At 48.9% G+C, this 24,207-nt stretch overlaps 1 protein-coding gene across 7 annotated transcripts in view; it reads left to right on the top strand.

The window, feature by feature from the left end:
* The window catches only part of PRRC2B (proline rich coiled-coil 2B), a 45,507-nt gene that overhangs the window by 7,870 nt on the left and 13,430 nt on the right, over positions 1-24,207 (top strand). For 6 of the 7 annotated variants that reach the window (XM_084299031.1, XM_084299030.1, XM_084299032.1 and 3 more), the window contains exons 2-17: positions 5,533-5,700; positions 6,499-6,676; positions 6,889-6,991; positions 7,995-8,067; positions 10,851-10,994; positions 11,241-11,482; positions 11,911-12,032; positions 12,491-12,630; positions 13,237-13,327; positions 13,714-13,906; positions 14,297-14,612; positions 15,264-15,454; positions 17,970-18,177; positions 19,108-19,327; positions 19,952-22,015; positions 23,549-23,748. In XM_084299031.1, coding sequence (XP_084155157.1) covers positions 5,586-5,700; positions 6,499-6,676; positions 6,889-6,991; positions 7,995-8,067; positions 10,851-10,994; positions 11,241-11,482; positions 11,911-12,032; positions 12,491-12,630; positions 13,237-13,327; positions 13,714-13,906; positions 14,297-14,612; positions 15,264-15,454; positions 17,970-18,177; positions 19,108-19,327; positions 19,952-22,015; positions 23,549-23,748 — 4,600 coding nt within the window. In that variant the 5' untranslated portion in view covers positions 5,533-5,585. The remainder of the gene's footprint in view (positions 1-5,532; positions 5,701-6,498; positions 6,677-6,888; positions 6,992-7,994; positions 8,068-10,850; positions 10,995-11,240; positions 11,483-11,910; positions 12,033-12,490; positions 12,631-13,236; positions 13,328-13,713; positions 13,907-14,296; positions 14,613-15,263; positions 15,455-17,969; positions 18,178-19,107; positions 19,328-19,951; positions 22,016-23,548; positions 23,749-24,207) is intronic. The other variant, XM_084299027.1, reaches the window with a different exon arrangement.

Genomic DNA, 24,207 nt, shown 5'->3' with positions numbered 1-24,207 from the left:
CCTGCAGTGCTGCTGCTTGGGTTGAACATGCAGTTATTTTTTCCTGACAAGCTGGCACCAAGGGGTCAGTTCCTTTATTACAGCATGATGGGTGAAAAAAACTTGGGTTTGCTGCTGCTTGAGAAGGAGGGGGAGTTTCAGGAGCAGAGGAGCTCGTAAGCACTCTGCGGGCTGCAGGCCAGCATTCTGGCTGGATTTTTCCCCCCCTGTTCTCTGTGCTGTAGTTCTGCATGCTCAGGATGAAGTCTTTCTTATCTTTGTCTGTTTGCTCAATTACTGGAGGTCAGGGGCCCTCTTCGGGGTGGGGCATTGTCTGTCCAGAGCTCGTTAATGTTTTTGTGTAAATACAGTTGAGCTCTTCTCCAGCCTCCAGGCTGCATTATCTGTTCCACAGTGTTACGAATCCATCCTTTCTGGCTGTCTTCCTCTGCTCCTGGCCTTCCCAGCTCTGGGAAAGCTGTTTAGCAGAGAGGTGAGGCGTCTGAAGTTCGCAGGCCAAACCTGAGGCACGGAGGTCTCTTTTCTCTTAAGCTGCCCAGTGGCCCTGCAGCAGCGATTCCCAGCCCGTGGGTGCATTTGTTACGTTCACAAGCGAGGCAGCAGGTAAGCGTGGTGAAGACGGCTCAGAAAATGAGATCAGGTCATCTTCTAGGGCATGCCCTCTTGGTTCCCCCTTCAGGCCTTATCTCGGCGTGCACAGCTCCACGCCACAGGGTGAGGGCTGCGCTGCCCAGACGCCTCGGCCTCTCCCCGGTGGTGCTGTGCACGTCTGGGTCACGGTTCCTTGGCTTCCTGACGCCTGCTGCCTCCCTGCCTCCAGCCGTGTCACTCGGCTGGCAGCATACCTCTGCGATAAATCATGGGAGATGTGATCCCAGTCTCCCGTTCCCTGTCGCTACAAGGAGAGCAGATTGACAGGAGATGCAGGGAGCAGCTGGAATGGCGAATACAGGAATCCCTGCTGCCCCGGGTGCCTGTTCAGCTATGCAAGGAGGGGCCCCTGGTGAGCCACGAGCCACCTTTGCTGAGGGGCATCCATCTCTTCGTGCTGCTGATGCTGACTTGCTTCTCTGCTCTGGCAGGATTTGGTCCCACGTTCGGCATCTCAGCAGGCCCTGACAGGTGCATGAACAAATCCAAGCAGCTTCCCCTGGGCTGTGCGACAGGCTGAGAGCCTGGCTTCTTGTGGGCTAGGCTCTTGCTGCTCTTCTGCGTTCATCCTGTTGACTTCATAGTTGGGTGCTGGTATTCTCCTGGTGCTTCCCTGTTTATTAAGCACTCCCTCCTGGGACCTGCGTGCTCACCTTGTCCCTTCCTCTCCAGGCTGGTGATCCCTGCCCGGCCCCACAGAACTTGTAGGGGATATGGGTGAATGTGGCACCAGGCCCCGAGGGCAGCTGGTCCAGATGCTTCACCAGAGCTCTTCCAAGGGCAGCTGGTGGCACCTCTCACTGCTGAGGAAGGTGGTGACCGTTTCCCAAATAGGTGCTTCGTGGTGGGAGGTGTTCCAGGAGAAGCAGTGGTGTGTCCAGGAGAAGCAGTGCTAAGTTCCTGTTGACAGATAAACACGGAGCTCTGAGGGCTGCTACCGAAAAGCAGCTGGGTGTATTTAAGGAAGAGCAAACACCACTGATCTGTAAAACCATGCCTTGTTCTTTTATAAGGCCATTACCAGTAACATTAGGAACAACAATAGATCTCAGCTTAGCACCAGCTCTAAACACTTTCTCTTCCCTGGAAGTACAGTTCAGCTTTTTGCAACCTGTGCGTTTCTTAGCAATTCATGTAAAATTTCAGGTCAAGAATCTTCCTGCTCTGGGGAAAAGCCTTTTCCGTGTTAATCTCCATCCTGTTGCTTTGTTTTGTGTTTGTGACTGCTGCCATCAAAAGATCAAGGAGTGAAGGTCTGCAGCAAAGAGCCTGCAGTGGCCCAGGTTTTGCCCAGGCGATCGTGCGCGGCGGTGTGTGAGTATCTGAAGCGATTCCTTCTGGTGTGCGTGCTACCTTTGATCAATCTGTTTGCCCTGCTCAATTAAGGCTGGCTAACTTCCAGGCATTCGAGCTCCATTGAAGTCTTGTGAATAAAACACCAGCAGCCCTGCCTCCTTCCTACACAGCTTCGCAGAGAGCTTTGTAGACGATCCCGTTCGTCAGGACTCTTCTCCCTTTGGCTGTTTCCAGCTCAGGGGTTTCCAGCTGTTGACCGCTGCCAGCAGCTTGAGCTCTTCACGTGGCTCCTTTTGCAGGAAGGGCTCCCAGTGCTTGGTAGATCCCTGCTGCAGCTCCAAGGAAGAGAAATCCCCCTTTAAAAGGGGGTTAGGTGGGGTCAGTGCCCACACATCAAGCGCAGGGCAGCACGGTGAGGGCATGAAGACTCCTGGCAGCAGAGCTCTGCCCAGGACGTAATTTTGGTGCAGTTATTTGTACCCTGGGGCCTCTAACATAACTGGTCACACTGCAGTGTTTTCAGAGTCCTCCGAGATGCTCAGCATTTTGCACTCTGCTGTCTGTGGACGTTGCAGGAGACCTTGCTAGTCCTGAGAACAGAAAGAGCTGAGCTGTGTGCTAAAGCTGATAGGGAACCTTCCCCCAAAGACCTGTCTAAACCCGGAGAGGAAGCTTGCAGAAATGCAGGCGATTGATTTTGTTGGTTGCTCGTTCCTCTGTAACAGGGAATAATGCTTTCCTCAGGGTCAGCGATCGGTCAGGGGACCAGGAGCACAGGTCAGAGGCTGTCGGTTTCCCCGTGGCAGCATCGGCAGGTGCCTCCTGGTTCTGATTCTCCTAACAAAAAGCGTGCAGGCCGGCAGTTTAATTCTCAGTTAAGTTGATCTGTAGCAGAAATGGCTTCTCTCTGCAAGACGAGAAAGCTTTGGCGATGCCTGCCTGGATTTTCTACGTGAGGGGAACACCAGGGCCGGTGTCACACAGCCTGTGGAGGCTCCACGGGGCTCCACATCACTGCAGCCTCCTTGCACACAGGCCTCCTTGCACACAGGCCTGCTTGGAGTCACCTTAGCTCCCCGTGGATTTGTGCTCCCCCTGGGAGCTCACGCCGGTACGTAGCACACAAACAAAGCTGAGGTTTGTCTTCTCAGCTTCAGAGCTCTGAGGGAGCACAAAGCACGTCTGAATTTCCCTCAGCCAGACGGCAGTTGTGGCTGCCCCAGAAAGTTGGACGAGGAGCTCATTCCCAGCGTGTCCCCGGCTCCTCTGCTCTGAAGTGGTTGTTTATTCCTCCCGCATCCTTTTAATGATAGAAGATGTAATCAGGAGGCAGCTGAGACCCGCTTACATAACTGGTTGTCAGGGTTTCTCTTTGGCAGCGTTACCCGCGTGCTGTTTGCATGCTGACTTTGAGGAACTTGGGGCTTTGCTGTTAACTGGCTAATTCCTGAGCCCGATGTGATGGTTGGTTTTACTCGAATGCCTAATCATTTGGTCTGCTTCGAGGTTTTCTAAACCTCAGAATGGACTTTGCTGCTCGGGATTGTGTGAGGCTGATACGGGATCAAAGAGGTCTGGGGAGGCTCCCTCCCTGAGGCTCTGTGCCCCTGTAAGAGGGGTGGCCGTGCTCCTGCCAGGGCAGCTGAGGGCTGCTGTGCTGCTCCCTCTGCCACTCGTGCTGGTCCAAGGCTCCCCACAGCCCTGCTGGTTCCAACAGGACATGGTTCAGCCCAGCGTCGGCCCTCCTGCCAGCCCTGCGCTAATCACAGCGTTCTCCCTTTCTCTTTTATGTCTGTCCTACTAAGAAAGTATGGTGGAAATGGGGAAGGGAGGGAGGAGCTGTTGTTTTCTTTGGCACACGGTGACCATCTGAGGATGGAACCAGCCTGGAGCCAGAGATCTGTTTGCTGCTCTGCAGGAAAAGGTGTCTGAAGGACGCTGGCCAGCCCTGCTGCCTCCGCAGGCCTCTGCTGCAGCTGCGTGGAACTTTTGATGGTGTTCCTGAGCATCCTGAGGGCTGGGACTGAGTGACAGAAACCACTTTTCATCTTTTGTCCCCTGTCCTGCCCCTTGCTGCCTTGCACGCCGAGCCCACAGCCTCTTGCTGGTGCCAGGCCTGATGGAAATCCTGCACCGTGGGGTGTTTGCTGCGGGGTGCCAGGTTTGGTGGTCAGAAACTTGCTCCCTGGCAGCAGCCTTGGCTTGGCTCTCTGCAGGTTTGCAGTACGCTCTCAAACTGGCTGTGTCCAATCTGGTTGTGCTCTGTGTGTAATGTAATGGACTAATCCTCTTACCCAGGAATCAGGTCTGATAAGGCATTGCTAGGGGAAGCTGTAGCCTCTGGTCAGCGACGCTCTCTTTCAGAGTGCTGAGTGGTTCTGGCTGCCTTGGAAGCATGCTGTCAGCTGGAGGAGTTTCAGAAAGGCTGAAAGGTGGAAAGGTCTGATACGTATTTATATATATATATAGCTTTTTGTTACTCCTAACGCAGAGCTGCAACCATGAGATAGGACCTAGCAGATGGTATAATAAAGCTGTCAGCAGTTATGGGCTTGAAGTGGAGATTTTGCAACAAGAAATCTGGAAATCTAAATTACGCGTGAAAAGGTTAGATTAAGCTCCGAGATCTGTGGAAAAGTGAGAACAATGAATTATTCCTTAAAAACGCGAAAGAAACATCCACTGAGAGTAAGCAAGGTTTCTTTTCTGAGATAAATACTTGTCATCGGCGTTGGCGTTCCCTGTGTTTCAGCTTTGTCCTAGGCTCTAGGAGCCAGGCAGAGGAAGCAGAGGGACTGCCTGAGTAGAGGGCATTAATTGCAGTATGTTGTGCCGGCCAAGATCAGAGTGAAAAATCAGCAAACCACATCTACTGTGGAAAGTAGATTTATAGCTAAAAACGGTGTTTGAGGCAACAGAGAAAATAGTCTTTTTTATAAAATGTTTTTGGGATTTGTAGTTGAACTGCTGCACCCATGGTTTCAAGGGTCTGAACCTGTTTCATTTGCGCTGGTTTTCAGACTCCTTCACTCTCTTATGGCCAGCAGATAGGGAAAAGGAATTTGGAGAAATTACTGTTATGTTCAGGTGATGCCTTCAAAGCATTAATTGCTGGTCCAAGTCATTAACTGTCGCCAGCGTGAAACCATTATCGTAAATGTAACGAGCTCAGCTAGCAGTGCACTTCAGTGGGAAATCAGATGATAAATTCCAGTGTTGGACGAGCTGTAGTCCTTTTCCTTCATTTGTATTTAGGAATCCTTGTGTGTAGCTGCTTGTGTTAGATTTATTTTAAAGCAAGGACTAAGTCGACCACTCTCTTCTGTTCCTCATACTTAAAGAAGTTCACCTTTTGGCACCAGAATGGCAGGAAAAATATGTTGCAGTGTGTTCCTGCACTTATTTTAATGTAGGTTATGAATCAGGAGTCCCCAAAGCAACTAAGGGGGAGGGGGCTAAAACCTTGTAACCTACAGTGTCTGCTCAATGAATCTGTCTGCAGTTGTAGCAGTTGTGCCTTGTTTACTGTTTACTTATCCCTGGCTAAACAATCTGATGGCATTTCCCTGCTTCTCTCATTAAAAGGCAGATCGGGAGCGGCGCAGAGAAATTTCCTTACTAGATGACATTTCATCGCAATGTCCGATCGTTTGGGGCAAATAACCAAGGGAAAGGATGGGAAAAGCAAGTACTCAACTCTCAGCCTGTTTGATAAGTATAAAGGAAAGTCAATAGAAGCTATCAGAACTACAGGTAAGGAATACCTTCAGCAAGCTCCCTTTGGGGTCTTCTAAATCCTGTTGCAGAGCTAATTCAAGTTGTTGGCCCTGTAACTGGGATGCCTAACGGGAAGGGGCTGGGTTGCAGAGCTGTTAGTACTGGTATCTATGCATGTGTGTAGGCTCTGAGGGAAATGGTGGTGATTCTTTGTGCTGCTGAGCTGCTGTTATCATAGAGCCATGGAGGAATTCTGGCAAAGCAGCTGGGAGACCGTTGGCCTTTCAGTTTAGCTTTTCATTTGGCAGAGAGGAGCCTCATGGTGTTCAACAAAGGCAAGTGCAGGCTCCTGCCCCTAGGGAGAAATAACCCCATGCACCAGCACAGGTTGGGGATTGGCCTGTTGGAAAGCAGCGCTGCAGAGAAGGACGTGGGAGTCCTGGTGGACAACAAGGTGGCCATGAGCCAGCCGTGGGCCCTAGCAGCCAGGAAGGGCGATGGCTGTTTCCCCAAGCTGTGAAAGGGAGATGCTGTTTCTCTGCTGTGAAATGAAAGAGGAGTGTCTGTGCTGGAAGCTAAAAGACTGGGCATTTGATATTAGGGACAATGGTCTCTCCCTCCCCTCTGTTGTAGGGCGCTGTCTTTTATCTGTCTGCTACAACAGACAGTTGCTTTGTGATGGTCCTGCAGGAAATGATCTTAGGTTGGCTGTCCATGTCACGAATAGCAGCAGTGGTGCTGCTCATCCTACAGTTCTGTTGGGATGCTAATTGAGGTTCCTGAGCTAGCAGGGCCTAGCCACCTTATGACCTGCTTGTGTTCCTTTCTCACTAGTTATTCCTAGACATGGCTTACAGAGTCTTGGGAAAGTTGCTGCTGCCCGGCGCATGCCACCTCCTGCAAACTTGCCTAGCTTGAAGTCTGAGAACAGAGGAAACGACCCCAACATCATTATAGTACCCAAAGACGGTACAGGATGGGCAAACAAGCAGGATCAGCCAGACCAAAAGAGGTAGGTCGAACTGCTCATTGCTCAGTTTTGTCAGGCAAGCAGCAGCAGTTCTGCACTGCTGTGCTGTGCGTTGGACCTTGCAGAGATCGCTTCTCTGTTGTCCAAGCCAGCACGGACTCAAAATTAGCGTGATATTTTAGCAGTTGCAGAGTTGCCACAGTGTGTCATCTTGCCTTCCCCTTTGATCTCACCTCTGCTGTCTCTTTCCCCAGTTCCAGTGCGACGGCTGCACAGCTGCAGGAGTCGCTGCCGCAGCAGGGTTTGCAGAAATCTGTCTCCAATTTACAGAAGCAGACACAGTCAATCACTCAGGAGGTAGGCGCAAGCGGTCTCCGTGCCACCCTGCTTCCCCTCTTCCCAGTCAGCTCGAGGGTTTCCTTTAATTGTCTCTGTTACCTTGCACAAGTAAGAATTGGTGGACTGTAATTTAAGGAACAGCTGCTGTGTAATCAATTCCTGTACAATTGACTCTTGACTCCAAGTCGCTGTGCCCCAGGAATGCTGTGCTGCGGTTACAGTGTAATTTTGTGCATGTTACCTCTGTAGCTTTCAAGTGTGTGGGGAAAGTCAAGCTTCAATCTAGAAAGAATGGCTGGAATGCGGGATGGCTGGTTAGCACTTGTAAACTCCATTACTTTGGGTCTAATTCAAGTGTCGCTTGGTGACAGCAGATCCAGCTCTTGCTCCCAGCCTGATGAGACTTGATAAGAAGAGATCTGGTCATGTGGGAGAAGTAGCCAGTGTCAGGACCTGAAAAAACTACTGGCAAGTAAGAAAGCTTCCCCAGAGAGTGCAAGGACCTGGCCCCTCTGTGCTGCAGGTTTTATGCTTCCAGTTTAAAAATAAAAAATGAAAAATCCCAGCCCTTGAGGTTCAGGAAAATCAGGACAGGAGTTGTGTTTTGAGGAGGAGACTGGTTAACGCATGAGAAAGCAGGATAGCCTTCAAGCTGAGGGATAGCATGGAACAAATCTGGAAGATTAAGAAGGCCAGTTTGGGAAAATGCAACAGAACAAAGGGAAAGCTTTATTAGAGGGATGAAAGGAAGAAGAATGGTTTGAGGAAATAGTTGGTGAAGTTGAGAGGAGATAAAAGGCAGGATGCAGAAGAATATTTTCGCTGTAGCATCATAGTGCTTTGCAGTGGGGAGCAGCTGACTTCAGCCCCAACAAGGAACTGGGGAGACCTGTGGTAGCCGGTGACATCCGGGTGATTTGGAGATCTGACCTGTAGCAAATGCCACCCAGGAAATGAGGAGCAGTTCACTGACCTGTGGGCATTTTTCTTTGTTCTTTTTTTGTTTTGGTTTTGTTTTCAGAGTACAAATTCAGTGCCAGGTGGACCAAAGTCATGGGCACAGCTGAATGGAAAGCCAGCAGGACAAGAAGGTGGTGAGTATGGTAAACAAAGGGGGCTGGGTGCGTGCCTGCTCCTCAGGCAGGAGCTGGGGCGGACTCCATTTCTTCTTGTCCTCCCTGTCTAGACTGGTGCCTAATGGGACACAGCTGTGTTGGGTACAGTGCACTGAGGCCATACGAATCTTGTTTTGAATCTGTGTAATGTGTTGGCTGGAATGATGCAACTGCATCTGTTTGGGTCCGTCAGTGCAAGAGCCAGCTCGGACAGCGTGTCCCAGCACCACGCTGAACTGCAGTGGCTCGTGCACTTGCCTTGGGAAGCAGCAGGAGAAGGGAAACATTTGCCCTCTCATGCTTATCTTTCTCGGCCCATTGTAGTGTGTGGAAAGATGCAGAAAACAGAATGGAAGAGGGGGTTGGCTTAGGAGAAGAGAGCACGTCAGAGCCTGGAAGGCATTTCCATGGCTGGGAGCATGGGGAGCCTGGCTTAATGAGGTGGTCAGAAGCGAGGCTGTGATGATAATGTTCAGGAAGTCTGTACACATTGTCCTCGGGCAAAGGGTATTACAGTGTCAGTGGGTGGAAATGGCATTGAAGCTGCTACAGGATGCACTTGCTTGCACCTTGGCTGATGCCCCTCTATTAAGTCTCCCCGAGTAGCTGTGCTGCTAATTGCTTCTGCTTGACTGGGGATTCTGCAGCAGTGTTAACATAAATTGGGAGTTGAGTTGTCTTCAGATGCATCCATTTCCACACAGGAGGTGATTTCCAGTACTGGGATTAAAACTTTGGTGAGAATAACAGCTTAGTGCCACTGTTTAATGCGAACAGACCGGGAACCCCTGGGTCATCAAGTGAAATTGCAGAGATTTGAAAGAATACGGACAGCTGCGGATTGCAGAAACGGAGGGGACAAGCTTATCCTAAATGGAATGAGTCACTTAGGGAGAGGGTGTTTCTCAGAGGCTAAACGGTAAAGCAGAAACTTGTGCTTGTCGGAGGTTGGTAGCCAGTGCAAAGGCTGTCTATTGTTTTGTTAATTAGTACATTTTTGAGGCTGTTGCTTTATGGGCCTCTTATGCAGACGTTTTGAAATCTGATCCTCTAACAATCTTCTTAAAGATTTTCTGAAAACTCATTTTAGGTCACACTCTTATCAGTGTAGAGTTCTCAGGCCAAGGAAAGAGTTACATATGTGGCTAAAGAGCAGCTTAACTGGAAGGTAATTGAACCACGGGAGCATCAGAATTCTGGCTGAAAGGATTTATCAGCCCACCCCATCCCTGCATCAGCTCTCCGGTGGCATTGAGCAATTGCGTTTCCTTCCAAGCTAACACGACAGTTTCTAGTAATATTGACAAAGAGGGAAGTCTTTTGCTTTTGGCTCTCCTAGGTGTTGTTGCTGTTATTTCAGGATAGGCCCTCCCAGAAAGATTTAATGTGGCCTCGTGAATTAAAGATGAGCTGTACCATGCCTGTTTCTTCCATATAAGGGGCAGTTTGAGGGAAAGGAGGGGAGGGCAGGGGGAATAGAAAAACCCCAAAAGAACCAAACTTTTCTCAGTATAATACTGCCTAGGGTTAGAGTGTAAATTGTTAATGACTACACGTTAACAGTCGTTGTATTGTGCAGCCTTACCTACAGGGAAAACATAATATTTACAAGGGATTGGGGTGGGGGCGTGTCTCTTGGAAGACACCTCAATGTTATTAATGTTCTCAAGATTCTAGTTCAGGGGAATAATGCAGTGGAAATCTGAACTCTTAACACATCTCAGCTATTTTGTGGTCCATTTGAGAAACATTCTTCTTGTGTATTCTCATTTGTCCAAAATATTTGAGGATGCTACATGCAGTAGTTGCAGCGTCTTCTCTGGAAATCTTCAGATTCACTTTCTGTCCAAGTTCCAGAAAGTGAAGATATGTTAATGAAGGCAGTCCTTCTTGACTCTTTAGGGCAAAGAGGTATAAAGATGGATGAGACTCTTTTGTCTGGTCTTCAGTAATCACTGCTGATACTTCTAACATGATAATTCTGAAGGAGGATTAGCCAAGTAACACAAAGAACTGATTCTGGAAAAAAAAAGTAGTGCAAAAATGCCAACAATTTCTTTTTATTCAGTGTTATGTTGCCAACAATTTTAGGAGAATTGTTGTTTTGTTTTCCAGTCACCATCAGATCTTTGTAACAGCGAGAAAGTGAGGGTATTCTAGGGTAGCTGGTGACTCAGCAAGACAATCTGTCAATGACAGGAAATAAAGCTGGCCTGATCTGGCCAGCAATCTGCATCTTAAATGTGCTGCAGCAGGGAGAAGAGTGGGGTATAGCATATAGCACTTGGTTCTTATCTGTGGTCTTCCACCAAGTGTATTGCCAGAAATCTTCACAATAGAATTCCCTAGTGGAGTGAGATCTGAGCAGTAGTAGTCTGAAAAGAAATGTCAAATACTTGATAACAGGCTATCATTTATGAGTAATCTTTCAGAATTTGTATCCCTGCCTCAATCTGAGTCTTGTGCTACACAAAAATAATTGGAAGCTAAGAAGGTTCGCCCTGACTTTGTTGAATGTAAGAATTTAAATGACGATCCCAAGTTAAGAGCGTGGCAGTATTTGGTAAGGACATCTGTTGTCAAGTTGGTGATGATGTCTGAGGGTGTTTTGGATGTGAGCTGAGGTGCAGGTACAGTAGTAACTTGTGTTTAAATATACTGGAGGCCCAGATTCTCAGGAAACATACTTCCGGGCTGATCTGATAAGGAAATTGAAAGACTGGCAAGGCATTCTCTAAGTCCTGTAACTATTTGTCTGACAGGTTCAAGGGCCTCAAGCCGACTGTTATCCTTCTCTCCCGAGGAATTTCCGACGCTGAAAGCAGCTGGCGAGCAGGACAAGGTTGGCAAAGAAAAGGGCGCCTTAGATCCGTCGTATGGGCCAGGACCAAGCCTCCGCCCCCAGAGTAAGTAAATGTGGCTTTCTGCCTTGCCCCAGCTCAGAACCCTTAGCTTGTGCTTTACCTAGTAACAGCTGATGCTGCTAGTCTCTTGGGAAAATAAATGCATCTGGAAGTTTTCCTCAGTCCCTGATGTTTTCCTACATTCTCTGCGTAACTAGGACTTGACCAGAGCATTTTAGTTTTGAGACTTTCTGGCGAAGTGACTGTCTGCAGTTACAGATGTTAACATAATTATTACCTCTTGTCCAGATGTCACCAGTTGGAGGGAGGGCGGTGGGAGGAACATCACCTCTGCCACATCTCTGACCGCCTCCCCTGCTGAGCTGGGCAGCAAGACCTCGACCACCGGAGACGGAGCCCCCTCCTCAGTGAGTGCCAGCGATCCGAAGGAGCCGTCTCTCCGCCCAGCTCAGCCTCTCCGTAAAGGGGCTTCGCAGTTCATGGGAAATGTCTACCAACCACCTACGTACCATGACATGCTACCTGCTTTTGTAAGTTGCCCTTTTCATACAGCTGTGTAATGTCCTTGCTTCTCATAACATGGTGTGAGGGTTGAGGAACTCAGCTAAGATAGCATTTTTCTAGACTCTCCTCTGAGTCGGCTCCTAGGAGTTGCTCAGAGATCCTTCCCTTTATCTATTTTTAGTTTTCCCTGTTGTGCCTTTACCCTTTGATGCTGGAATAGTGTAGCACTAATGTGCTCTGAGGAGAAATGAAACAGACGCAGCCTTGCTCAGCCCAAGGAAAAGTTGCTGCTTTTCCTCTGGAGCTGGAGAAGTAACATGTCTGTTAGCCAGCAAGACGTGAAATGTTTGTTTTCCTTTTGTGTAGTTGCAGCTACCATGCTGCACATGTTGTAACCTAATCTGGGTAAGCCTTGTGGCAGTGAATAAGCAGGCTGTTGTTTGCTTTGTTCCAGATGTGTCCACAACAGCCACCTGAGACCCCTGCATCGCTGGACCGAGGGTCTTTCCCCCTTCCTCAAGTTCGGCTTGAGCCTCGCGTCCCTTTCAGACAATACCAGATGAATGACCAGGATGGGTAAGGCTCCCACAACTGTCCCACTTGAGAGCCTGGTTTGGGTTGTGAATGGGACTTGGACTGTGCAAGAATTTGGACCGAGGATGCAGTTGTGAGGTTATAGACGGCCGCAGAGGAGGCCTGATGTTTACTGAAAGGATCAGTGCTTTGCTCCAACAGCAGCAGCAGCAGAAACATTGCAAGATTTTGAGTACTGCGTGTCAGGAGCGGGTGGATGTGTAAAGCTGGGGTGTGTGATTGCGGACTAGCAGGTCTGCAGTTCTGATCCATAAGCCCCAGGAACTTGGTACCAGGTTGGTAGGGAAGAGAAGCTTTGTTGGACAGAGAGGTACTTGGAGTCTTTTTATATAAGCATGTGATAGTAAAGGACTGATTTGCTGTTACAAACTCAATTGCATGTTCCTTTCTTTACTATTTCTAACTTTTTTTTTTTTTTTTTTTTTTGCATTTCCCCATAGAAAAGAGAACAGGCTTGGCCTGTCCCGCCCAACACGTCCAATGCGGCAGGGAGAGCGAGCACCTCGGCCCACCATTATCAACGCAGAGAACCTGAAGGGGCTGGATGAACTAGACAACGATGCAGATGATGGGTGGGCAGGTAAAGTACCTCCATCCTCTAGCTTCAGTCAGTGATTTAGAAGGAAAGCATAGCATTTTTCCTCCGTGCAACATGAAATAGAGCCATTAGAATATTCTGGCTATTTCACTGCCATGAGGTGGATGAGGGAGGAAGGAAGGGGTGGTTTGTGCAGCTGTGAAATTGCTGTTGGTGTAAATGATGACACAATGGATCCTTCCGATCCTTCCATCACACAGTACTCATGGAACTGGATCTGAAGACGCCTAAAAACTGAAAACACCACACAGCAGCAGGGTAGCAGTATGACTGCTGGGAAGAAGAGTTAGCCCCATCTTTTCAGTCATAGCATTCAGCATGCAGTTGCACACAGTCCAGTTTGGTAGCTGCGTCTTCATTTGCAGCTTCCCTTCCCAGGATGCTTGCTGCACAGCTTTTGGGACCAACCCAGCTTGGTCAGCAGTGTGGGTCCGTCCTAGTCATATCACTTCCAGGACCTCTGCTGGACGCTGTTTTCCCAGTAGCATCTGATTTAGTGCCAGTGAAGGCATGAGCTTTATCAGGACAAGGCAGGCAGGCCCTGTTTGTTTTCTCTCACACGTCCCTTCTCCAATTCTGCTGTCTCAGGTATACATGATGAAGTGGATTACTCTGAGAAACTCAAGTTTAGTGAAGATGAGGAAGAGGAAGAAGTTGTTAAAGATGGACGACAGAAGTGGTAAGAACTGGCTGTGTTCCCACCTATAGTTGTTTCAATATGGTTAAACAGTACTGGGATCTTTTAAAAACTTGTTTCATACATAGAGGCTTGATATTTTTTTTAGCCACACCCCCCTGGCTTTTTTGATTCCATCTGTTGGCTTCTGAGTGGGCCTCAAGGGTGTGTGTGGGTCATGGAACTGAGTCCCTTTTGTGTCTCACCTGCACAATAATGGTGTTAATTCTTAAGTGCCATAGGAAAAGCCCATTGCTTGGGCTTGTGTTTGTTTGTTTTGGATCCTTTGTTTCTGTTACAATCAACTGCTTTTGCCACTTGATGAGTAAGGCTGTGAGTGCTTTTTAAGGCACATTGCAATTGTAATAGCAAATCTGTTTTTATGACAGGAACAGCTGGGATCCCAGAAGGCAGCGACAGTTGTCCCTGAGCTCTGCAGATGGTGCAGATGTCAAACACACCTCCGAGGAAGGAAAGAACTGGGGCGAGTCAGTTGGCTTGTCCCGGACAGTCAGGAAAGTGCAGGATTCACAGCCACCCCCAAGGAAGATGAATGGTTGGAGCTCTTCATCCGAATACCAGGTAGGTTGAACTCTTGTGAATGGGCTCTTTGTGCTGGGCTGGTGGATGAAACACATCGCTGTCATTAAGAGACCTGCGTGACACTTTATTGAAAACAGGATGCTGCTAAATTTCTCAGTTCTTTGCTTATATCTGGCTAGAGAGAAACCCATCTGCACAGCACTGCCACTAAAGAGAGGAAGTGGAATTTGGTCTAGAGCAGTAGGTTTGTCAGACAGTTAGAAAAAGGAGTAACTGAATCAGACAGCAATAACTCCTCGTGAGAAGTGGGGATTTGTGTGCATGAGGATGGAGGCAGATGGGAGGAGATTTTCTGAGCACGGACTGCAGAGTTCAAGGCAGAGGATACGTTCGGGTCATGCTCACTGAGGAATGTTTTTCCTTTGGCAGAAGCCCTCCATGGGAAGTGTTCTCAGGCAGCAGTCCCTCGAGGATAAAGAAGAAAAAGTGCCACTGAGACAGAAGTTTGTGCACTCTGAGATCTCAGAGGCAGTTGAGCGAGCCAGGAGGCGACGGGAGGAGGAAGAGCGGCGAGCCAGGGAGGAACGTCTGGCAGCCTGTGCTGCAAAGCTGAAGCAACTTGATCAGAAGTGCAAACTGGCTCAGAAGAACGGGGAGACCCAGAAACACACAGAGAATGAAGACCTACGACCCCCAAGCACAGAAAAAAGTGCCGTGCAAGAGAATGGACACACTTTCCGTAGAGGTACAGAAGCATTTACTTGCCTTGTAAAAACAAGTGTGTGGTTTTTTTTGATATGGTGCTGTCTTTTACCTGAATTGTGTGTGGAGTGGGAACTTGAGGAGTATTTGAGTTGCTCTTAAGAGATCGTCTGCTTCATGTATCCTACAGAGTATTTTGGATTGGTGATGAAGGTTCATTTTATTAAAAAAAACAAGCATCCTATTGAAACAAGCACAGACTTCTGTGGTTGTCTTATGCATGCTCAATCAGCTGTACTAGTAGAGACCTTGCTGGAACGGGCCTCTTGTTCTTCTTGTGGTTGGATGATCCTATTAAGAAAGTGCTCATGGGCCATGGGTTACAAAATCAGTTTATTAGTAAGTGCTGGCAGATAGGAGGAATAACAGGGGAAACAGGCTTTCTCCCACAGTGCTGCAGCAGAAGGCTGACAGCAGAGGGGGATCTTGAAATCTCTTGCTAAAACAGGAGTGACAAAGCCCCTTAGAACTGTCAGGGCAAATCAGGTTGTGTGTGAGGTGCTGTATATGACTGTAATAAAGTTCAACCACATTAACAGCCAGGATGTGCCCATGCTTGTGCATGTTGTGCTGTGGTGGTGTGCACAAGCCGTGTCACAGCAGGACTCACCAAGGCTTATTTTCTTCTCTCCAGCAACCCCCGAGTTTCACGCACAGGATGTCTCTGTTGGCTATCTGGAAGAGGAGACTCCTGCCCCAGCAGCAGCCGCCCAAAGCAGCAGTGAGGAGGAGCTCAGAGAAGCTCCCTCCCCAGCACAGGAATTCAACAAATACCAGAAGTCTCTTCCCCCACGATTCCAAAGACAACAGCAGCAACAGCAGCAGGTAATAAATAGGTGGGACACTCCCTCCCCTCTTCTTTGGACTCCCACATTAGCATTTCTCTGTTTACTTCTTACCACTGTAAGCACCAAATAACCGACTCTCTTTGGAATGGGAGATGACAAAAGAGAGTTCTCCCCCAGCCTTTTTTACTGTCTTGATCACAGATCTCTACTGTGTAACGTGGCTAAAAGGGCTCTGTAGATTATGTGAATTGTGTGCTGTTGTGCTTTCAGTAGCTGGGGAGAGGTGTGGGGAGGCCAGATTTGTCACTTGTCTGGGAGAAAAGTAGACACTGCTGTCAGAAATGTTGCCTTGTCTGGTGCTGCTGCCTCAGTATCTCCTGGTAATGTGACATCTTAGGGCTGGGGTGTGTAGCAGAGCTCTGGTTTGCAAATGTGTGCACATAAAGAAGCCAGGGACTTTTGCCTTCCTATGTCCAAAGTCAAAAAAAAAAGCAGTGCTGGGTACTCTGGTGCTTACTTGTCGGCCTGATCCAGCAAAGTGTCTGAGCACCTTTGGCTGGCAGCAAACCTGGTGAGCATCTGGGCTTGTTCCCTGGCACGGGATGGAAGCTTCTGTTCTTCAGCACAGCTGCAGGGGCAAGGTGCTGAATATACAGCCAGGGGAAAGGAAGCTGCTGAGCTGAATCCCTCTGGGGATCAGCTGCTTCTGTTTGATTTTACCCTCACTGTGTCCTTACCCCGTTGGGTATGGCAGCTATTTGCAAACTGTGGTCACGGTGGCAGGTGGTTGGACTCTGCTTCTAGGCTGGATGTGAGGGGTATAAAGCTGCACACTTTGAGCTCCACCTCCTGCCTTTGCAGAGGGAGGTTATTCTTTTATCTGCTCTCCTTTTCTACCTAACCTTTTTTTCTATGAGGTTCTTGTAGATCACCATTTTCTTTGCCCCATAAATATGCGTTTGTTTCTATTTGTTTCATTTTTGGTTCACTGAAAACTCTCTTGGGGCTCTCAGAGACCAGCCTGAGCTACCTCCCTCATCCATCTTGCATCTTTCCCAGCTTTATGGTACTTCATATTTCATACGTGCTTTCCAGCTCTCTCAGATGCAGTGAGTCTCCTTAGAGCAGCAGAATCGAGCCAAGGGGCAGAATATTCAGGCTTGTGATAATGCAGAGTTAATTGTCATTCTTCATAGAATGGCCACTTGAAATGTGATATAATCAACCCTGCTGCAAACTTTAGTGAAGAGCCAACGTTTGGCTTTTGCTCGGAGGCTTAGTAATTACTCTTTCGTGGCTGTTATTCTGTGCTTGTTATTGGGCAGTTGGCATTTTCATGAATCAAACGTACAGCAGCAAATGTTGCTAATGTTACTCTTTGAAAGAGATGATCTGAAACTAAAAATAATCTGAGACTCAAAATAATTGGATGTCTTTAACCTGAGGTGGTATTAGCATGACAGCATTGTTACTGGAAGAACATTAAATTTTCATTTTATTGCTCTTACCATTTGTATTGTTAGTATGTATAAAGCAGTTTGTATTTTGGGTGCTTTGTGTTGCTGCTTTTGTAGCAGTGGTTACATGAAAAGAAGAAAATAAAAAATAGGCTGGTGGCATTAAGGAAGCATTTTCTCGAAGATCCTGGAGTGCTAGGTAATCAGAATCTGTGTGTTAATCTGGTTTTTCTCTCTTGACATAATGACACGTCAGATTTAAGGGTTCACCTCTTGCTCTGCAGTAGGGGATTGCCTTTTTTGTAAACAGTTGCAGCATTTGACACTTCTGTAAGCTTAGTAAGAAGAATGTGGTGGCGAGCTTGACAGGTAAATAGGGGTATTTCATGTTAATTGGAGTTGTTCACATTTTGAAAGCTTTCTGCAGTACACAAAGCTCCCTTCAAATACAGGTTCTTCTTGGACTCTAGGCAAAAGTTAAACGTTAAGTCAAATTAGCTGAGGACTGTTAGGATGTTAAAGGAAGGTGTGCTGGCCTTGTGGGAGATGGGAAGCAACCCAGCAGTGTCAGTCCATCTCTGTAGGATGTACAGGAAACACTATACAATATTAATAGCTCTCTTAATTGAATTTAGGATGTTCTTATCTAATCTGTTTGCCTAACAAGAACAGAAGTATTATGCATACACTCTAAACTTATAATTGCATTTTCTTCAAAGAGCAACATCTTCTGAAGTATTTAATTCCAATTAGGAAATGATGTTTGACAGGAAACTGTCCTATATTTCATAGAAGTGCTGGGAAAAATCTGAACTCATGTCTTGAAAGTGATCCTTTGCATTTGGCAGTATGCCGTGGCCCGTAGTGGTGGCTCAATCTCACGTCTGCATTTACTGTGTCTTGGGGATTTAAAGAATACCAATTGCTGCGTTCCCAGTTTGTAACGAATTTCCCTGAACTGCTCTACCCTCCGCTCTGATTTGGTTTTGAGCCTCAAATACGTTGAATGTGTTTTCCTTGGGCTGGCTGGGTTGCAAGTGTGATTCCTGGCACTGTAACAGTTGGTGTCAAACAGCCCATCCTTCGTCCCTGCAGGAGCAGCTGTACAAGATGCATCACTGGCAGCAGCCGCAAGTCTATCCTCCCCCGTCCCATTCCCACCCCCAGCGGACATTCTACCCACCACACCCCCAGATGCTTGGCTTTGATCCTCGCTGGATGATGATGCCCTCCTACATGGATCCTCGTATGGCCCAGAGTCGCACCCCTGTGGATTTCTACCCTTCAGCCCTTCACCCTTCAGGTAAGGGATTTCCAGTATTTCCCTTTATCGTGGCCATTAACTTTCCAGATACCAGACAAGTTACTGCAGATGTTTCTCAGACCTAAGACTGGAAGTTGGTTTTCTGGGTTGTAGAACGCAAGGAATGCGTTACAGTCCTAGAGCTTCTGTGAGAGCCCAGGTGCCTGATGTCCTCAGGACTGGGCTTTCATGGGCTTTCTGCTCTGTGTGTGTTGGGGGGAGCATTTGAGCTGTTGAGATAGTTACAGCTGTCCTAACTTTGTTGTGCTTCATCCACCTGCCCTCTGCCCAGATTTCTTAGCCTGATTGGCTGTGATTGGCCTTCTCTAGGGATGGGAAATTTAGGCACAGTGAGGGCTAAAGAGAAAGCAGAGGAGGTTGGGAGGGAGGACACCTGCCTGCCCATCCCCTGCACTGCACTGGGAGATCTTAGCAGCTGTGGAGCCAGAGCAGTTGTAAAGGCAGACCTTGCCTGTTCCAGGAGAGTGTTTGAGAGTGACTGTAATTGTTTGAAATCTTGATAGGCCTTCAAGAAATGTGATAGGAAAATTTTGTAGTTCCCGAGCTGTGTGCTTTTAGCATCTTTTTACCTTCTAACTGATCTTCGGAGATGTGAATATAAACATTGGGATGTATAAATCGTTCCCTTGAGTTTGCTGCTTGTTTTATATACCTGTTCATTTTCAAGCTAGTGATGGTGTGTGGTGTGTAAGCTGCTCTCTGAAAGCTGTGTCACCTTCTGTATCATTCCCAGTACATTTCCCAGCTGTGTGTTTCCCAAACACAGGCTCCTTTCTTACAGAAAGGTTTCCATGGCTGCAGTCACCCGCAGCCCTGGAAGGAAGGGTAGTCAGGCTAGCAGTAGTAGACTGTTAATTCTTTTTGGCAGTGAGATCCTAGCGTTAATGGTGTGAACTCTGTTGTGACCAGGAATTATGAAGCCCATGATCCAGCAGGACTCCATCGGTGGGAGCAGCTGTCGGTCTGAAGATCAGAACTGTCAGGCAGGGCAGGCAGAAAGGAAAGCTGCTCCCATGGACCCTGTGCCGGTGTGGGGCCAGGAGAGCTACACATCTCTGCAGAGCAAAGGGTACTCCCTGTCACATCAGAAACAGGCTGACAACATCACCATGGAGGGGCTGCATGCCAGGTGAGTGCACAATTCCTGTCCTCACACGTGCTGTGATGGGAGGCAGGCTGTGGCAGGAGGCTGTGCTGCCATTACAGGTCATCTCCTACTGAAAAGCGGGCTTAGAGTTGACCCCAAAAATGTCTCTGAGCAGGCCAAGGTACTGATCTGGTAGCAGCCTTACACTGTTGAGTTCCTCTGTTGTGAAGGTGCTTACGGACTGAGTTAACTGAGTTTCTGTCTGATGCCAGTCCGTGCTCACCAGCCTGGAGCTTTGCAGGGCTGTTCAGTAGGAGCTATGAGTCAGAAATTCTCACAGGTTCTAGTTTGTCTCCTAATTCTTTGATATTTCCTGAATCCAACTACTTGTTCTCAGATCTCCCTGTATGTTGGAGACTGTCTTCCTTTATTTCTGAAGTTTGCTGCCCATCATAGGAACTGCTTTATCATCCATTGATTTGACAAGCCAGGCGATTCGGCTTGGACTGCCCAGCATTCATGTATTTATAGGCCTGTTGTCTCCTGATGTAGAACAAAGCCTGCTTTATTTTTTTTCTACCTCTTTCAGTCAGCTTGGGCCCCTGGCCTCATGCTGTGCTTTGCATTAGCTGACTGTTTTCTGTTTGTTGTTTATCTCCTCCTCAGGAACGACAGCTCTTACTCTGCCTCTCCTGGAAGGCCAGAGAGTCTGAGCACGCAGCGAGATCTCTTTGAGGAGAGAGGGGAGGAGTACTTGAATGCTTTTGACAAGAAGGCCCAAGCAGACTTTGACAGCTGCCTGTCTTCGCAGAGGCTAGGCCAAGATCTCTTGTTTCAGCACCAGGAGAATGTGCAGGAAACCTGCCCTGGCAGCCGGCATGCAAACCTGAGGTGTTCGCCTCTCGAGCCTGATTTTATCCAAGCAGAGAAGAAGCCTGAGTATAACGGCTGGGATATCAGCCACCATCAGAAACCCTCAGAAACTACAGCAGAAGTTGCTGAAGAAGCTCCCAGGGACGAGCAGTCGTTCAGTGCTGACCCGTGGAAAAAAGAAGGAGCTAATACCAAACAGCCTGCTGAGGAGACAACGGAGTGGACCCCTGAAATCCGAAACACAAGTGGTCAACAGCAGGAGCAAACTGGGAGGACACGACGATCAGGCCCGATTAAAAAGCCAGTCCTGAAAGCCCTCAAGGTGGAGGAGAAGGAGAAGGAGATGGAGAAGGTTAAACTGGAGGGAGAGGACACCTCACGCTCACTGAAGGAGAAGGCAGCTGTTCAGAAGGTGGAAAATGAATCAGATGATGCTGCAACCTTGCTGAGCTCCACGCGTTACCTGCTGGATGACAAAGGTTCTTCCCAAGCCAGCCTTGCTCGAGAGGCTGAGAAGTCGCAAGAGGAAGAGGAGGAGGAAGAGGAGGAAGAGAAACCAGAAAGATCCTGGGAGAACAAGCTGTCTAGAGAGTCCAGTGATCTCCCTCCCACAAAAAGAAACAACTGGATCTTCATTGATGAGGAGCAAGCCTTTGGTGGGAGAGGTCAAGGGCGGGGGCGAGGGAGAGGCTTCAGGGAGTTCAGTTTCAGAGGCCGCGGCACTGTTGTGAGCAGTCGGGGGGTCTACAACAACCAGCGGAGCAGCCGAGGGCGAGGGCTTCGGGAGTTCAACCAGCCCGAAGATTTCCCCAGAGGCAAGCCAAGGCGCCGCATTGCAAGCGAGACCCATAGCGAAGGGTCGGAGTACGAGGAGCTCCCGAAACGTCGCCGACAGAGGGGCTCAGAAAACAGCAACGAAGGCTCCGTGCTGGACAGGGAAGACAGCGATTTGAAGAAGGGAGACTTCAAAGAGTCGTGGAGGTCCAACAAAATCTATTCAGATGATCACACTAGTCTGGACCCTAAGATGAGGGCCCCGAGAGCTTTCGGGAGGTCACTGCCACCAAGACTGAGCAACTCTGGCTATGGGCGAAGGGGTTTCATGGGTAAGGAGCCCACCCAGTGGCAAGGCAGGAGCGGGGCAGCGGGGTGGCAGGAGTACAGCCACACCTCTCCGTCGGACGCTTTTGGGAGCAGGCAGCAGTCTGACAGGGACTACATCCAGGATTCTTACAAGCACGTGGATTCCTTCTCCAGCCGGGTTTTCGAGGAGAGTCATCTGGATGACAAGAGGCACTTTTTCCAGGAGGATTACTCGGCGGATCAGGAGAACATAGAGAACAGGCCCTTCCGCAGGCGGCGTCCCCCCCGCCAGGACAAACCTCCGCGATTCAGGCGCCTGAGGCAGGAGCGGGAATCGGTCGGGCAGTGGAACCCCGAGGAGGGAGCCCCCAACCTGCTGCCCAGCCAGTGGCCGGGAAGACCCAAGCTGCCCACGGCGGAGAAGAGCAGCATCTCGGGCAGGCGGTCTCCTGAGCTGTCCTACCAGAACTCCTCAGACCACGCCAACGAGGAGTGGGAGACAGCTTCGGAGAGCAGTGACTTCAGCGAGCGGCGGGAGAGGCGAGACGGAGTTTCGGAGGGTGAAGGGCAGCTTGAGGGCGGCCTGGGGAGCGGTAGCTTGGGAGAGAAGAGAGAGCTGGCGAAGAGGAGCTTCTCCAGCCAGCGGCCGCTCGTGGACAGGCAGAGCCGCAAGGCTGAGCCGGCAGGCTACGTGGAGCAGTCGGTCAGGAGTGGTGTAGGAGCAGCCTCTCGATACGAGAGCCAGCAGAACGGGACGCTGATCAAAAGCAAAAGGTAGGGCTGCGTCCTGACGTGCCGATAGATGCCTGTCATCGGGTGTGCAGATGTCAGGGCAGTGGGGAAGGGATGGATTGTGAGGGGGGAGCTGTTGCCTGTTTCTCTCAGTCTAGTGCAGATGATTCCCAGCACCTCTTATCCAACCTCATGATAAAGGTTTTTGTCAGTGTGTGCTTCACAACCAGTTGATTCCTTTACTACCACACTGGAAATCCAGTCGTGTGGAAGTTCACAACAGTGTAGGCATGACAGACCTCTGAGTTCCTGCCCTTCTTTGTCCTAGTTTCCTGCCAAGACAGCTCTGCACCCTCTGGTCTGCCTCTCACTAGAGGCTTGGAAGATAATGGAGGAAATCCTGATCTGTAACTCCAAACCTCTCCTGCTGTGGGTCCCTCAGGGAGTGTGCCAGAGAATAAAGCAAGGGTTGGGTTTACCCGGCATGGGTTGCTGTGGCTTGTGCAGGTTGAGCATCTCTAACCTGGCTTCCCAGGAGTGTGGTTGTGGCCTGAGAGCCACGTGTCATTGCCACTCCTAGCCATGTCTGAGCAAGGATTCTCTCAGTCCTTAGTGGAGGCTGGTGATGAATGGTAAGTGGTGCTGTGTGTTCCTAACCTGCTGGGAGGAGCTCCTCCCGTGAGTACTAAGGATTAAGTATTTCATTGCAAGCGTCTAGTGAAGAATCTGATGGCCACCAACATCAGAGACAGGATGCTGGGTTAGCTGTGCCTTGGTCCTGGCTAATTTGGCAGCTACCTTATTACTTTCCACTCCTAGGAACAGGAGATAAAGGTCCTTGTGCAGCTTCATCGTATTGGGTTTAAAGCGCTGACAAATAGGCAACTTGTTCCTTGCTTGGCACCCAGCTCCCCCAACCCCAGGAGGCAGTAGCTAATCGTAGCTTACATGGAAGTGAGGGAGAGGAGAGCTGATGTCGGGAGAGATACGTGCTGGTAGATAGAGAAAGTAAGGGAAGGGGAAAGCTGCTCCCTGCCCCTGCTGCCTTTAATCATGCCTCTTTTTTGAGTTGAACCCTTGGGGAAAGGATGTGTGGTTGATGTTCAAAGGGGCAAAAAATTCTGGGAGAAACAAAAAGGGGAAAATGACTTTTTTGGTTCAGTGTTGCCACTTTTCCCTCCATCTTCCTTCCCTTCAGCTTATGCCTGCTGGGAAGTGTGTGCCAATTGCAAAGACAAGCAGGGGGAACGATTGGGGCAGTGTCACAGGAGGTCAGGAGACACTGGTTCAGAAGCACAGAGCCCTCCCATGGGGACAGGCTAGGTTATCAGCTCTGTTGGGGAGCAACCTGTTGGTTGACTCATGAGCACAGGTTCTATTTCCATCCCATTTCCTCTTCTAATGAGTTATGTGCTCAGAATTAATATCTACCTTCAGTTGCGCAAAGGCTGAAGAAGAATGAGATGTGATTAGAAAGCTGGCAAGGAAAATACAGCCCATGGGGTTTTGTTTGTTTTCTTGCTGCTACTTTTCATCTTGTAACAAATCTAATTCCTTTCTCTTCTTTCCTTGTAGATCTCCAGAAGAAGGAGGAGGCCTTGGGAACACCAGTGGTGGAAGCAACCACTCCATTTACAGCCTGGATAGGGCTTCCCATGCTAACTCAGAGAGTGCTGAAGGGCCGGGTAAAAAGCCAGAGAAGGAGCCCAAATCCACTGCACAGAGAGCAGGCGAGAAGGGAGAGGTGTTGTCACAGTTCGAACTGAATTATGGAAGTGAGTGTCTTATTTCTTTTCTACGGGATAACTAACACACTGTGGCTGACTTCAAGCAAGGCAAATTCAAACCAGTGTAACTTAATAAATATGTGTCTAGATTATTTTCTGTTTACTTACACAGGAAGATTGCAGTGCGTCTAAATAGGGACGACATGGAAGGCAATTGGGTTTTAAATTTAAAACCCAAATTTTCAGCCAGATCTGACAGAAATCAAATCTATCTTCCATGGAAAGTTTGGTTCTAGTAAACTGTTAAATTTCAAGCCCAAAATACATTACATAGTGAGAAGGAAATTGAAAGAACATCTAAAGTGGGCCTCGGGTTCCTTCCTGCTGATAACACATCTGAAGTTACTTGAGCTAACACATGTTCCCAAGCTCTCCCAGCTGGAGCATGCTCACCTCGAGGCAGAGGACAGCAAAGCAGTGGTGGACAATGTGACTAGTAGATGTCTG

The sequence above is a fragment of the Netta rufina genome, assembly GCF_964035555.1.
Source record: "Netta rufina genome assembly, chromosome: 20".
Classification (NCBI taxonomy): Eukaryota; Metazoa; Chordata; class Aves; order Anseriformes; family Anatidae; genus Netta; species Netta rufina.
Note: the sequence above shows the minus strand (reverse complement) of the source record. Positions and strands in the feature narration are given on the sequence as shown.